Genomic DNA, 16,532 nt, shown 5'->3' on the forward strand with positions numbered 1-16,532 from the left:
CAAAGGGGAAAGGCTGCTACATTCCTTAGACATCCATAGACAGCTACGTTACTATTTGGACAGAACACAGCCCTTCAGGAAATCAGAACAACTTTTTGTGTCCTATGCTGTAGGAGCTCAAGGGAAGCCAATTTCCAAACAGACAATTTCAAAATGGATAGGCCATTGCATACGGTTTTGTTACTCCTTTCATGGCAAACCTGTTCCTACAGTCATCAGATCCCACTCCACAAGGGCCACAGCTACCTCTACAGCCTTCCTCAGAGGAGTCCCTACCAAAGATATTTTGGAGGCAGACACTTGGAGTTCTGTGCATACCGTCACAAAACACTACCACCTGCCTTTATATTCCAAAACTAGAGCAGACTTTGCCACTGCTGTGTTGCAGGGCATTCTGGCTGCTCCCAGTTCCACCTAGTGCCTACCACCCTGTGCGTAGCTTTGGGATTCTACCCATCTGTGATTACTGCAGCTGTATGCACGATGAACATAGTACAGTTTTGTACCTACCATAAATGTAGATGTTCGAGTGCTATTACAGCTGCAGTACAGGTTTCCCTCCCTCCTTCCCCTCTTGGTAAAGGCCTAGTGGCTTACACCTCCTCATACAATCTAATTTGGGTTATCCTTCTATGGTGTATTTGCTTGCAACTACTGATTTTTGATTATATTGCATTGCTTGACTATATATATATATATATATAATTTATGTATTGCCTTCCTTCTGGGGGCACCTGACATCTGGAGCAAGAAAGACTGAAGAATATGGTGTCGGCTGTGTCTTATATACCCCTGTCGCACTGACGTCAGGAAAGAAAGCGACGACAACCGACGCCGGACCTAGACTTTGGAATTCGGCCGACCGAGGACCCGCCTGACGGCAGAAAACCCATCTGTGACTACTGCAGCTGTATTAGCACTCGAACATCTACATTTATGGTAGGTACAAAACTGTACTTTTGTTACTGCCACCCTGCAAAACTTGCTTACTGAGGGGCCAACAGATTTCCTATTGCCACCCAGGCTGTAGCTTTGTGATTCCTCCCAAGAATCAGTACTGCAACATTGACTATGAAAAATATAGTACAGTTGTGTCACACTTACCATAGTTGAAGATGTTAGAGTAGATCATTATTGCAATACAAACACTCACTCTCCAACCCCTCTATCTGCTGACCCTTTTTTTCTCCCTTGCTAGGAACAATGTGGAGAGGATATTCCTGAAGATAGCTCCATGCTTCGTCATCCTCTCCTTTATTTCTGATGTATCACTTTACACACTCAGACTCAGACATCTGGGAAGGTTGTGCTGTCCTCAGGTATCAGATAGCTTTTCACTGTCTAGAAAGACCTGAAGATGGCAGTGACGGATGCCTTCTTATACCCTGATGTCTAGATATTGGTCCTCGGACGTATGCCGGTTGATGCAAAAACTCTGGAAATTGGGTTGGCAGCAGGCTTCTGCATGGCAGGAAGACCAAAGAAACATTACTGCAACATTGATCTACTTAAATATCTACAGTTATGGTAAGTGTGACTCCACTGGCTTTGTGGGACGTAATGGGACACAGTGACATTTTACTGGTAGCAGTTGGACATTGCTCACGAGAGTTTTAAGCCTTATTTTAGCCAGGTTTGGGCAGTATACTAGATTCATTTAGCAATAATCCTCAACTGGGTGTGGGTATCACAGGATTAACCCCTGGCTGATGTGGTTTTATCACAAGGTTAATCTTGTGATACCCACACCCAGGAGTAGGTTATTGGTATTTTACAGTAAAATTATGTAAGTAAGAAATGCTTACCTTTCTTAAATAATGTGCTTGTATAAGAGCACATTATTGTTGTGCATTAATAAGTGTTTACTAGGCTAACGAGTGCAAGGGCTGGGTGGGGCAACAGGAATAAAGAAAGAGAGGCCATTCTAGACTCATGTCTGGCAAGAATGGCTTGATAGTATCCAACAGGTTTGAGAAAGAGAGACAGTCATAAGATCACATACAAGAGTGGCCAACATGCAACTCTGGTAGACCTCCTCCTGGTAAGGAAAGGGCACTGGGGTAGAATCAATGATTGCAAAGTCATCTCCAATGAAATAGTCGACCCACAGCATAAACCACTGGCTGCCACAATCAGCTGCAAGCAGTGGTCAGCGAAAGATCTAAGGTCAACAGAGACCAGGCTGAAGACCTGGAAGTTGACTGGAGAGAAACTACAACAGTTCAAGGAATTACTCCGGGTTGTAGCACCCAAGAAAAAGAGGAAATTGGTGGAGCTGAAGAATGGCAGCACCTTAAAACAGCATATGTGAGGACTACAGAACTGATATTTGGCCGAGCCAGGTATGGAAATAAGGTGAATAAGGAAATTTGGTGATGGAATGCAGAAGTTCATGAAGTCATCAAAAGAAAGGAGGAGCGCAGGAGAAAGTGGAAGATGCTGATTGGCTAACAAAGAAGCTAAGAAAGGAGTTGCAGTAGCAAAGAATGGAGCATTGAAGGCAATTTACCATCTTCTGGAAAGTGACTCAGTAGGTGACACAAAGAAACTATATCAGGTTGCAAGAAAGATGAAGAAAATAGCCAGACACCCTTCATAAGCTATGCCAGCAACAGCCTGCTCACAGGTCAACAGGACAGCAAAGGCAGATGGAAAGAGTATTTCCAGCAGCTTCTAAATGAAGAAAACCCCACAGAAGCTGAACTGCCCCAGAAACAGCTTACAGTGACTGAAGAAGGGGAGCCCACCCTAGAAGTATGAATAGCACTAAGGAAAATGAAGTCAGGGAAAGCAGCAGGCTCAGGTGAGAACACAGCAGATACGATAAAGATGTTGGGTGAGAGAGGAGAAATGGCTGCTAAGGATACTCATAACCGTGTGGAGAGAAAGGCGTATCCCAGATGACTGGAGAATAAGCATACTAGTGCCAGTGTACAAGAGCAAAGGGAACATTCACAATTGTGGGCAGTACAGAGGCATCAAACTCCTGTCATATTGCATGACCGTTCCAGAGAGGGTGTTTGATAAATAGATATGCAGAGTAGTAGTAGAATATAAGATGGGAGGTGAGCAGTTCGGATTCAGATCAGGATGCAGCACAACTGACCCAATGTTTGCAGTGAGACAGATAGTTAAGAAGAAGCTTGAGATGAGGAAAGAGTCCATGGGCATTCCTAGACTTGGAGAAAGCATATGCAAGTTCCCAAGAAAGTTGATATGGGCAGCACTGCGGTGGTTCGAAGTTCCAGAAACATTGGTAGAATTAGTACAGGCTATGTACAAGGACCCAGTGACTCAAGTGCAAACAGTGTTCAGTTTCATAGAGGGGTTTCCAGTGGGATTGGGTGTGCACCAGGGTTCAGCTCTGAACCCACTGCTGTTCATACTGTTGATGGACTACATTAGCAAACAGGCTGGAGGGGACAGATCAACAAAGTTGCTGTTTGCAGACGATGTGGCATTACAGGCAGCCCGTGAGCAAGAACTTCAGTAAAGGGTAGGGGAATGGAATGCTAAATTGAAGGCACACAGGATGAAACTAAGCACAGATAAGATGGTGGTAATGGCAGCAAATTGGGGAAATCAGAAGAAGCTGAGAATCAAGATAGAAGGGAAAGATGGTGGAATAGGTAAATAGCTTCAAGTGTCTGGGAGAAGTGATTGAGGAGGGAAGTCTGAATGAAGAGGTCAAAGCTAGAATCATAGGGGCTGCTGTCAACTGGCATAGAGTCTTGGGTGTAGTCTGTGACAGAAGATTGTCAAAGAAGCTGAAAAGTAAGGTTGACTGTGTGGTGCAGAAACCTGGGCACTAAAGGCAGAGCAGATGAGGAAGCTAGAGGTGATGGAAATAAAGTGCCTGAGAAGAATGGTAGGATGCACACTGTGGGACAGACAAAGGACTGAAGACATAAGAACAGAAGCCAAATTAGCCCCAACTGCAGAAAAGGTCAAAGAGAAGAGATTTTGGTGGTTTGGACACGTGCAGAAGAACAGAAGACAATCTGGTGAAGAGGATTTGGGACAGGCAGGAAGAAAGTAAGAGGAAAATAGGACATCCAGCCAAGAGGTGAATAGACTGTGTGAAAGATCTGAGACAGTCAGGCGTGAGTGTCGAAGAAGGCAGGAATGTGGCACTGAATCGTGAGAGATGGCGATAGTTAACACAGGACCCCGACCTCGTGTAGAAAATGGGAAAAAGTGGGTTGATGATGCATCCCAAATCTCTGACAAGTTCTGATACCCTTGATAAGTGTAAGCAGTGGCCCGGAAGATGAAACATTTACAAGTAGGGGCCCGGGAGATGAACCATTTACAGCTTCCTGTCTCCATTAGAGAGACAGATGCCAAACCAGGGATGAATTTCCTGTTCCCTATCCAGTTGTCCAAGTTAGACTTGAATTGGGTTAGGTAGGAACTCTGCTTTACATGGATAGGGAGCCTGTTCCAGAGAAGGGGTTGTTTTTGGGATTCTCTAGCAGGTGCTATTTATATCACAGGCAAGGTTTAAGTCTTTAGGGCAAATAATTCTAGTGCTCTTTGTTTTGCGGATATGCAGAAGATCCATTAGAGTGGGGTCTGACAATGCCTTGTATGCCAAGCAGCGCTCTCCTGTCAATAGCCTGTAGGAGACAGAATACAGGGATAAGGCCTTGAGGTGGTCTGCAAAGAACATGTAGTGTTCTTTTAGTGAGGAACTTCTGTGGATGTTCCAGTTGTTGGATATGCTTGGTTAAGTACATACCAAAGGGGGCATTGTAGTCAATGAAAGGCATAACTCTCAACTTCTTAACACAAAAAAAATCTGGCCAAAGACAAAAATAATGGGAGGGGGGCAAAGCCTCATAAATAGGGACAATTTTTAAATATTGCTCTTATAAACTTAGAAAGTTGCTGGAATAAAAGGTCTTGTGTTACTATGCATTTTTTGAAGGATATGAAGGCTGAAACATAAATGTCTGTCATTATTTAGGGAATTTAGTCCTCAATGATTTGCCACAAAAATTCAGAAAACTACATATTTTATGAGGAACAGACCAAAAATGTGGATAGTAGAGAAGTACGAGGATAGGTCTTATGAATGCCGAAGACCTAAATGCCATACCTTTGTTTGTAAGTTGCACAACATAGAATGATTTCCTCACTAGTTGTAGACACATGATGGTCAAAGGCTAGATTACTGTTTGTGTCCCCAAGTCCCTGACTACTGGGTCAGTTCCTAGGGGTATGTTAATGTGATAGTTACCAGAGGTGGATGACTTCCTGATGGACAGTATCATGCATTTCTTGGATTTAGTTTTAGTCCACGGCTCTGACAGTAGATGTTTGTCTGTGTCAATCCTTCCTGGTGAATAGTTTTGTCAATTGGGATTCAATATTGGCACCTAATTTGCAATCATCTGCAAATTTAGTCAGCCAAAGGCCATTAACATTGACCTTGACTTCACAGAAGTAAATGCCAGAAAGGAGCAGTCTCAGGACCAATCCCTGAGGGATTCCACTTGTGACTGGCCTCTTTGTAGAGGTGGGCTCTCCAATTCTAACTTCCTGGGTCCTGTCTGTAAGCCAGCTGACTGTCCACCGAGTTATGTAAGGGTTTTTACCTAATCTCTTAAGTTTGTCAACAATGCCCAAGTGGGCGTTCTTCACTTTTCTCATATGTGTTGTGCTCTGTAGGATATGTACATCCCCACACTTGCACAGTGCTACAAGCCAGTTCTATGGAACTGCAGAAGAGAGCATTCAGGTACCAGTTTGCTTCTCTTTCTCTGTTTTCTTTTTGTGTTCCTCTTCCCAAAGCTTCAACAATTTTTAAACATTTAGAAGTATGGACAGACATATATGCAAAATGAGGGGCATTCTGCTATAGTCTGGATAGTTAAGAGCATTATAATAGATTGTATTATCGGTAAGTATACCTTTTTAACTGTCCAGAATTTTGCAGTATGTCCTGATTTTTTTTTTTGGCATTTTGCCCTTTCCCTTGTGAAAAATTGGAAGATGTTTTGAAAGAATATCTTAATATAGAAAGTCTAGCTGCTGAAGAATAGTTTATCATCATGACTTTGGAATATGCTTGTTTTACAATGAGCAGGGTATCCAATCAGTGTGTATGTTTTGAAATACTAATTAGTTTCAATTGTGTAATCTTGAATGAATTTCAAACATCGATAAAATCTATATATGCCTCTTGCCACTACAGGCATTTATGAGTGAAACTGTGTAAGGCATGCTGGGTTTTTTGAAAAAGAATTTTTCTTCTTACAAATGCTTGCTTCATTTTAAAAAGCAGTTGCTCATTCATGCACACTTTAAAATGCACACACTTTTGTATTCCTTCCTACAGAAGCGCACCTTATACACATATACACATTATCTGTTTAATGTAACTTATAGTCACAGATGTGTACTTAAAGTAGCACCTTCTATGAAGTAGGGCTTAACTGAGCTTCCCTGTGACTGTTCATACTTAAAACTGTTCACCAACACTGTTGGGGAATGGGGTGAAAATGGTTGCTACCCTGCAACACAACATAGCCACACACATTCATATCTACATGTATATGTGTATATAAATATTATAGATATGTGTGTGTGTGTGTGTGTGTGTGTGTATATATATATATAAATACATACATATGTGTGTGTGTGTGCGTGTATGCATGTATGTATACGTGTATATTTTCTTTGTTAACTGGGATAGGTAGACTCCCCAAAGAGGCCTATTTTCAGTGGTTGCCTAGGGAGAAATGTTCCACTGATAACATCTAAAATAGATAATAATGATTGATGATGTATACCAAACACAATGATTTACCTATTGGTGTAAATACATCTTCTGAAAGAGAGATGCAAGATTTTGCAGTATTTATCCACTTGTGCATCCTTTAGACCACTAGCACTTTACAGTTCTGGTCTAACTGCAGTTTTTACCTCCATCATTGATTATTGGTTAAGTAGTCTTTTATCTTTTGCACTGTTGTGGTTGTAAGTGATGTGCTGAAAAAAAATCACTGAGCAAGCTGCTTTGTGATGTAAAAAAATAAAGCCCTGACGATGTCACAGGTGACCTGAATTCAAACAGCGGCCCTGGTATCTGTAAGATGTGGGCAGGGGAGGATGCGGTGAGCAGCTGCAACGTGCTTTCCAATTCTGAGGGGAGCAAGTTAGTTGTGAATCACCATATGGGTGACATCTGTTGGGGCGCCTAGATATCTACATTGGAGCCTGGATCTATTAAGCTCATGTTGCCTTATGTAATCACACTGTGAGCCAAGGGGAGCCCTCGGGTGGCAGCTGTAGCGGAGCTCACCAGTGGATGGGGTTCTTCTACTAGTGGAGAGGGTAGGCAGCCCTGCAGAACAAGCAAAGCTTGACCCACTCCCTACGACCAAACTCAGTGTGAGCAGACAAGCTAATAATGCATTCCTAGCAGGAGCGTATGGGTTGTAGGACTCTTGCCTGCCCTGGAAGTCCCTGGTCCCACCATGGGTGCATACACGCACTCACACATGTATATGTACGTGTGTGTGTATGTATATATATACATGCACATGTATGTATATGTATATAAATATATATATATATATATATATATATATATATATATATACACATGCATATCTATATATAAATATATATATATATATATATATATATATATATATATATATATATATATATAATTTGTTTATATGTAATTATGTTGTTCATTTTGATTGTATCATGAGTTCTAAATGCATAAACAGTGAAAACAAGATGAAAAATCTTTACTGGTCTGCCTGCTATCTTTTACCTAATAAAAGCTGAATTGATTTTTGAAGTCTAGATTTGTGTAAGAGTAGCCGAGTACCAGCAGCAGACAGAAGACTTACTTGCATTGTAATAGAGTGGTAATATCTAGTTCAGAATGTTACTGTAGTACAGTGGCATCCTAATTCACAATTGTAGCTGGCTTTCTGTTCCATTTTTTTCAGCATTTGTTTTCTCCCATTTTGTCCTTTAGATGATCATATCGACCCAATATTTATCTGTTGTTGTCATTATTAAAAAATTTGTGAATGCTTAGTATACCTGCTTTATTTACAGTTTTTGAAATCTGACATGACATCTGTCCTGTGTGACTGACGCCATTGTCTCAGAACATAGCTTGAAACAGTTTACAGATTGTCATGTACTTACATCTTATAAAAGTAGAATATTCAAACTGTTAAGTTCATTTTTTTTTCTTTTTGTTTTAATAGGCCTTGTATTCTTATTATGGATTCTTTGAGAGGTCCTTCCAGATCAAATGTCGTAAGGACTCTTAGAGAGTAAGTATTGCAATTATTTGCTTTCATTCTTGATGTAAATATTTTTCTTGGCGAAACCATTCTCTTTGAAATGTGTATTTGTGTCTTGCCTTCAATTTATTGTAGGTATCTTGAAATAGAATGGGAAGTAAGGAAAGGAAGTAAAAGAAGTTTCTCCAAAGAAGTTATGAAGGGTTCAAATCCTCGGGTGCCTCAGCAGGACAACTTTAGTGATTGTGGAGTTTATGTATTACAGTACGTTGAAAGTTTTTTTGAAGTGAGTATGAGAAGACTTCTTTTTTCAACAGAAGAACATTTTTATTTACTTTTCTGCAAGATGCTATAAAAACAAATAGGAATGTTGTTTGGAATATGATTCTTTAACTTTACAGTGGATCATACTTCTCAGGATTCATTGTAGTAGTGTATCACAGTGCAGTATGTCATGTTTCTTAATCTGTCATTATGTAGCAGACGTTTCTTCCAGCTATTTTCTTGAGACAACCAATAAATACCAAAAAAACAAGACTAAACAACTAAAGCTAACTGGAGTGGTAAACCTGGTCAAATCCACAAACAGTCACGGTAAAATTGAAAAACTTTTATTTGAAATAAAAACAGATAAGCGCTTTCTTCCTATTAAGTTTTAGATTTCTTCAGATAAAAGAATTAGATCGTATGATCACCTTTATATAACATCATGCCCGCTACCAAAAACACATCAGATCTACTTATCAGTCTTAACTCCCGGAGTATATCAAACAAATTTCCTCACTTACACACATTCATAACCCACTTACTCCCCTGACATTCTAACCATAACAGAGACCTGGCTAAAACCCAGCACCCAGATTGAAGAAATTTTCCCTCCAGGATGTAATATCCTAAGACTAGATAGAGTGGGAAAGAGGGGAGGGGGTGTTGCAATTCTCTATAAAAACACACGTACTGTCCAACCTCTACGAACACCTCTACCAAAATTTCATAATGCTGAGACCTTAGGCTCTGTGCTACTGCTAAACAAGAAAAAGAGCATCAATCTTCTTTGTGCTTATATCCCTCCAGGTAATAACTCTCCAACAATTGAGGAAATTCTACAATGAACAAGGGATAACCTCCCACAAGAGATTATTTTACTAGATGACCTAAATACTGATTGGCTAGCTGCAACTCCAAAAATCCCACTAACCACATCAACCTATACAGATTCTCTTAACTCATTCATGAACCCACTAGAGTAGATAAAAAAATCCCAAAAGAAATCTATACTAGATTGGGACACTGGTAAACTGCCCTGAACATAATTACCAAATAGGTTGTCTACCAGATGGACTTGGTGACCACCTCCCAACATTCCTCCTACGGAAACATAGAAACTTACCCAAACCAATAGTTTATTGACTAGTTAGAGATGATCACAATGTAAACCCACGGGATCTTAACACTACTTTAAAAAAGTGTAACTGGGAACCATTACGTATCCTTGACTTTAGGCCAAGCAGTTGACTACTTTAACAGTACTCATACTAATATTCTTAATTTAGTAGCCCCCATAAGAAAACTTAGAGATAAACTACATTATGCTCCATGGCTTAGTAGGTCTAGAGCCTTATTAAAGTCCAGAGAATAAGGCATGGAAAACCTGGAAGAAGGATAACACTAGTTTATCCAAACAAAACTGTCAACGACTTAGGAATCAAGCCAAAAAACAAACAAAGCTTGATAAACAGAACTACTTCCTAGGTATCCAAAACAAACGCGCTAAAGACCCCCAAATGTTTTGGCATGCAATTAACTCCCTACTAAAACCTGGCAAAACCACCACACCAGCCCTCACCTCCACCAATACAAATAGCAACATAGCCTCCCAATTCAATCATCACTTTACAGAATCCATTAAATCACTATCCACCCAACTATCCAAAAATAGCTATTCATCCATGCCAATAACAACTCATAACAAAACACCTTCCTTTACGCTCTCACCTGTCCCAACCTCTACAATTAGAAAATACCTTTTAAAACTAAAACCCCCTACTCTTGCAGCAGGTAGTATACCAGCTAATTTCCTAAAAATGGCTGCTGACTCCTTATCGTACCCTGTCTCAATCCTTAAATCTCATACATTATTCCCCTTCATAAAGGTGGCAATTCCTATGATTTCTCAAACTACTGCCCCATTGCTATTTTGTCTCCTTTATCAAAGATACTTGAGAAATGTACTCACTCTCAGGTCATGCATTTCCTAAATACAAACAGTCTCCTCTCCTCTACACAACATGGCTTCCGCCCACACCATAGCACAACTACCGCTCTTCTCCCTTTTCGAATCTGGTTAACCGACATAGAAATAATAACAATTTCTTATCTGCTATATTCCTGGACCTCTCTAAAGCATTTGACATGGTTTCTCACTCTATATTAATAGATACACTAACCTCTTTATTCTTTGTCCCTGACACTATTGCCTGGTTTAAAAACTATCTATCTGACAGGCAACAATCTGTCCAATGGCAGGGTGTTCAATCACCTTTACTTCCAACCACCATAGGTGTACCTCAAGGTTCTATATTGGATCCACTTCTCTTTTCCATCTTCACCAGTAATCTGCATACCTGTACCCTGAATGCCTCACTCATACAGTATGCAGATGATTTGACCCTAATCTGCTCAGCCCCATCTCTTATCACTCTGCAACAACTCACCTGGGAATCCTTTACCTCAGTGGAAAGTTGGATCACAAATATCCAACTTATCCTAAATCCCAGTAAAACTAAATTACTCCTATTTACCCATAACAAATCAAAAAACTCTCCTCCCAAAAATGGTACTGTCATTTCACCCTCTCCCCATACCAAACTCCTTGGTGTTGAAATAGACAATAACCTCCACTTTGACATCCATATCTCTCAAACTATCAAAAAGGTACACAAAAAAATGGGGTCCCAATACAGACATAAAAACTTTGTCAGATCAGGCTCGGGTCACCCTAGCCTAAACTCACGTTCTGTCCACATTAATGTATGCAGCACCAGTACTGACCCATGTCAGAAAATCTGACCTTGACAAACTTGAGTCTTGTTATAACAAAATTGCCAAGTTTACTAATAACGCCGCCTTTAAAACCCATCATTGTATACCTCTAAGGCAACTTCAGTGGCTTGAACTCCCACAGATATAAACTTTCCACCAATTAGTCATTGCATATAACATTCTAAAACATCCTGACAAAACTCCAGCACTAAGGCAATTACTGAATCACTATACAGCAAATAGTCCACTCCGCTCTGCCAACAAATCACTCCTCTCTATCTCCTCACCCAACAACACTGCAGGGAAAGCTCTATTTCCATGCACTATAGCTAAAAGTTGGAATAACCTCCCCATTTCTGTGACTTCTGCATTAAATACTACACAATTCAAAAACTTTCTTAAATCTCATTTTATAAGTTCATGGCTTTGTCCATGTCTTACATAATCCTACAGTATGCTTTCTCCATCTTTTTCTTTCTCTCCTACTTTAGACCCTCTGTATGCATGGTATTGATAAATGGTATCCCTATTCACAACTAACAAAATGTATATATGTACATTTTATTATGAGGATTTTTTTCTATTGTTTTTTTTTTTTTTTTCTTTTCCTCAAATGCTGCTACGATGACTCTTGTTTTCCTTTTGTATATTATTATTATTTTGTTAATTATGTGGAGCTTTTCTCCCCGGGCCTCTGCTGTAAATGGACCTCATCCAGTCAGACCATCCTGGTTAACAAATGTAAAATAAAATAAATAAATAAAAAATGTGAACATTTAAACAGGATTGGAGCCAGATCCTTAAAGCTGTCATCACCAATATTTAACTAATTGTAGCAGCATACTGCATGTAAAAATGAAATAAATTCATGATAAAGGTGATCATATGATCTATTTTTTTTTTATCTGAAGAAGTCTAAAACTTAATTGGATGAAAGCAATTGTCTGTTTTTATTTCAGATAAAAGTTTCAGTTGATTTTACAGTGGTTGTTAATGGATTTAACTAGGTTTATCGCTCCAGATATTTTCTTGGACAATTTGTCAATACCAACCAACAACAGGTCAAGCACAGTTCTATGTAATACCTGAAAGGGGAATGTCTGTTCACCAATTCACCTGTCTTTTCCTGCTACTGTATCTCTGAGTGAGTCACTAAGTATGTTTAACGTTTAGATCACTGTTGCAGTACCCTAAGCTATTTGGCTTTTAGCCTTGCCTAGGCCATGATCACCATCAGCTTTCAAAGCTTTAGAGCACCTTCCGCAAGCCCAAATTGTCTTCAGTTTGAGCAGTGCCATATAAAAGGCAGCTCAGTGACAAAAGCTTCAAGCTTTCTTGCTACCGAAGTGCTTTGCCTCTTTAGGCTTCCTGGAACTGATGATCAGCAAACAGTCCTTTCAGTGGTGGGGCAGATATGTTCCTCTTTAGGGAAAACCTTCTACTGCACCATTTTTTTCTGTGAAAAAGTGTTCTTTTTCTGTGAAACTTTTTATGCTAGTAAATGTTTGTACTTGGACAGTGATGCTGGCTTAAAAGATTTTTGCTTTTGTAAGAAAACTTTGTAAAAATCTATTAGCTTTTTTGGCATGTTAGTGTAGAATAAGTGTGTGAGGCAGGATTTGGTGATTTTGAAAATTGTCAAGAAAATTTTACCCCAGAATCTTAATTTTCCTGTCAGAAGGTTTACTGTCTCACTTTGGCTCCACTACCCACTTGTGAGGTTTCCTTCCTGGCTTGAACATGAAACAGTTGTTCATTTCTGTAGTTATTGCTTCCCACATCTATAAGAACAAAAAAGTTATTAGGGAGTCTAAAGGAGTCCAGCTGGCTCCATTGCTACTTCAGCTGCTGGTGGATGATTTTTTTGAGGCCAAAGCTGGTTATTTAGACCATCCATCTTTTAGTCATGGTCCCTCAGGTGTAGCTCTTTCAAAAGCCACTGAAGACCAGGAGATTGCCGCATCCACTGCAGCTGTAGGGTTACCATCACAGGTCAAGGGAGAAGTGCTCTTGTCAGGCCCAGGGCAGAGCTAGTGAAGATTTACTTTTTAGCTGTGGTAATGTGTCTTGATTCCTGTGCTAATGCTGCTGTCGTGGGTCGATCCTTTTCAAGGGAGTCTCCCGAGAAGAAAAAAATAGAAATTTAAAAATGTTTCTTCTTCTCATTTTTTTTAACTACGTACAAAGAAGGTGTACTAAGGGATTACTCTCTGCTTTTAATGCATTAAATCTTGATTCCTCACTACATTCTCATAAAAAAGAAACAATATTTCCCTCAGTTTGACAGTGATTTCCAGTCAGATGAACAGGGAGTGAGAGTCTTCAGTTTATTCTTCTCAAGTGGAAAATTCAGATTTTGTACTCTTAGTCAGAGATCTGTTTCAGTAGGAGCAACATGAAATCCATATTTCCCAACAAAAGTATAATTTATTACAGCTGGAGTTTCCTCAACTTGAAGCTGCTCCTCTTGTGTTGCCTACCTTTGTGTTTGTTTTCTTAAACAGTTTGCGTAATTATGCCTGACAGTCAGCACCCTTGTCCCCAGGAATTCTAACAAGTTAGACACACACATTCATATTCCTTAATCTCTTATCAGTTCCTTCATTGATATTTAATTTATTTATTTATTTTACGTTTGTTTACCTAGTCCTTTACTGCTTGAATGCTAATCCCATTCCCGCTGAGAAAGATGGGAAAACCTTTGACAGCTTTGGGAAGATAATTTATTTACCTTAACCTTCAGAATTTTGAACGTCCAGGCTCACTGAAAATTTTTATACTGCCACCTTCTGAGAACATGAGAGTTAATGGTTAACCATCTTATTCTGAAGCTAAAAACCTGTCTTGTTGCGTCTTTTGGCTTTTCCCGGTTAGGGGTCGCCACAGCGGAACTCCGGTCCGCTAATGATTGGCAGTAGATTTTTGCCTGCCGAGTTGCCAGCCCTGATGCACGACATTCAACGAAGGTACGCCTATTCACGCATGTCTCCACACAGAAGACGCTCTAGCTGAGACTCGAACAGAACAACGTCTTACTGTCAGGCGACAGCACTACCGCAGCACCACCGAAATTCCTTAATTGTGTCTGCTCTTTTTAAAGTGCTTATAATTCTGCTGATGCTGTTTCCAGAGTTGCTGTTATTGGTGCACTTACGAGAGGATTTACTTGATTGCATTCTCAAAATCTACCAGTAAAAGTTGAAGCCGAGATTTTGAATTATCCCATCAACAAAGATGTTATATGGCCCCCTTTTGCTAAGGTCCTAAACAATTTGATATGAAAGGGAAATTGATTTAGGAGGAGATCTCAAATTTTTTCAACCCTCCTTTTCAAAGTTCAGTAAAAATATTCCCCCCTTTCAGAATCCTTTCCTGGAAACAGAATAAGCAGTCTCAGCAAAGTTCTAAGAAGAAAATGTTCAAAAAGCAGTGGCAAGAAGGCTCGCAGAAAAAAAGGGGCAAACTAAAGACAGTCCAAAAATGTCAGAATGGCTGTTTGCTTCCTGATTTTCTTCATCTCACATTGCTGCAGTCCTTACACTTGGGTAGTCCGCTATCCTCGGTCGGCCCGAATATCAAAGTATTAGGCTGACGTCGGTCAAGGCGCTTAAGAATGACATCAGGACGTCAGGGTACAAATGCGCATGACCGACGTCATATCCTCAGTCTTTTTTGCCGCATGGTCCGATGCAGAAGCAGCGTTGCAAGTGCCGTTCGGCGTTCTGAAATTTTTCAAATTCGGAGTTTCAGACCGAGTCAAAGTTGGCTAAGTACCCGCTAGAATATTTTAGTTTTTCTTGCCTCAGTGGTTTACCGGATGTCAGAAAAAGTGAATAACTGTATTTCTTGTGGGAAACAGATACCGCATAGAGATTATCATACTTTGTGTATTCCTTGTTTGGGGCCTGAGCACGACGTTGTTTGGTGTCGCTTTTGTGCTAGGTTCAATAAGCGCACTATTAGGCGAAGGTTAGATTGTGCCAGGTTGGTCTTTGGGAAGCGGTGCAATTATAAGATGCCGGCGGATGCTCCGACGCCCGCTTCTTCGAAGAAGCGCAAAGACAAGGCAGCTAAACCCAGGCAAGAAGAGGCGTCCGTACCGGACGCCGGTTCTTTAGAGGCGTCAGTGGAACCGGTGGTTCCGCCGGAGGCTTCTCTGGAGTCCCAGGGGGAGACTTTGTTATTGCAGGATGTGGCCTCTCAGGAGGCAGGTCAGGCTGAAGGGGCTTCTCAGGTTACTGTACTCCCCTCCCTTCCTAGGGTGGTTAGGCCCTCTCCTTCTGTTTCTAAGGCTTCTCCCAGAGACAGGCCAGGTTTAGCTTCTGTTGGTGTCACTCCTAGTTCTTCAGGATCTGTGCCCAAGAAGCACATGCTTAAAATGGCAGAAGATTTAATTACTTTGATTAGGGGTTCTTTGCCCCCTCCAGATAAGAGGCCTAGGGTGGACCCAGAGTTGGGGAGTTTTGAGCAGGCTTCAGATGTTTCAGAGTCTTCGGCTGAAGACTTGCAGGAGTACACTCCTTATTCTGATTCTGAGGCAGATGATTCGACTCCTTCTGCTTCTCCTCCAGAGGATTTTTCTTTTTCAGAGACTCTTCATTCCATGAGGGAACATTTTAAGTGGGAAGGTCAGGACTTCTCTGATTCCAGGAAAAGGCTTAGGGAATTTTTGCTTTTACCCCAGCATAGGCCTTTGGCTATACCTCCTGTTCTGGATGTTGTGGAAGATGTGTTTGTGGAGGCTTCACTTAATCCTGATTCTTTGCCTCCTGCTCCTGTTAAACCGGATAGGTATTATAGGGTGCCTGAGGCTCATAAATATCTTTATAAGAGTCCTAGGGCGGACCCAGAAACTGTTAGTCAGGGACCTAAGGGTGTCAAGGCCTGTGTTGTAAAAAAATCCGGTTCCTCCAGATAAAGAGGCCAGAGCTTTGGATAGATGGGGAAAGAAAGTCTATACTTCTTCCACCTTAGCTATGAGGGCTTTGAATTGCCAGTTTCACATGTTGAAATATCAAAACTATCTTCTTTCTCAACTGAAGTCTAAGGTAGATGCTCTGGCGGAAGGCATTGAGTGTAAGGAATTACAAGATTTGGTACATGTCTCTGAACAGGTGGGTAAGCATTCTTTACAATGTGGTTTTGATGCTGTACAGGCCTCGTCTAGGGTGGCTGCCACTGGGTCAGTTCTTCGCAGGCACGCCTGGCTGA

General features: G+C 40.8%; 1 protein-coding gene across 2 annotated transcripts in view; it reads left to right on the forward strand.

Moving 5' to 3' along the window:
- SENP6 (SUMO specific peptidase 6) overlaps positions 1–16,532 on the forward strand; it is a gene marked incomplete in the record, with an annotated part of 3,063,818 nt that overhangs the window by 2,955,830 nt on the left and 91,456 nt on the right. For both annotated transcript variants that reach the window (XM_044070093.1, XM_044070102.1), the window contains 2 exon segments: positions 8,241–8,309; positions 8,415–8,565. In XM_044070093.1, coding sequence (XP_043926028.1) covers positions 8,241–8,309; positions 8,415–8,565 — 220 coding nt within the window.

The sequence above is a fragment of the Protopterus annectens genome, chromosome 1.part0 (assembly GCF_019279795.1).
Source record: "Protopterus annectens isolate FY-2018-M chromosome 1.part0, PAN1.0, whole genome shotgun sequence".
Lineage (NCBI taxonomy): Eukaryota > Metazoa > Chordata > Ceratodontiformes > Protopteridae > Protopterus > Protopterus annectens.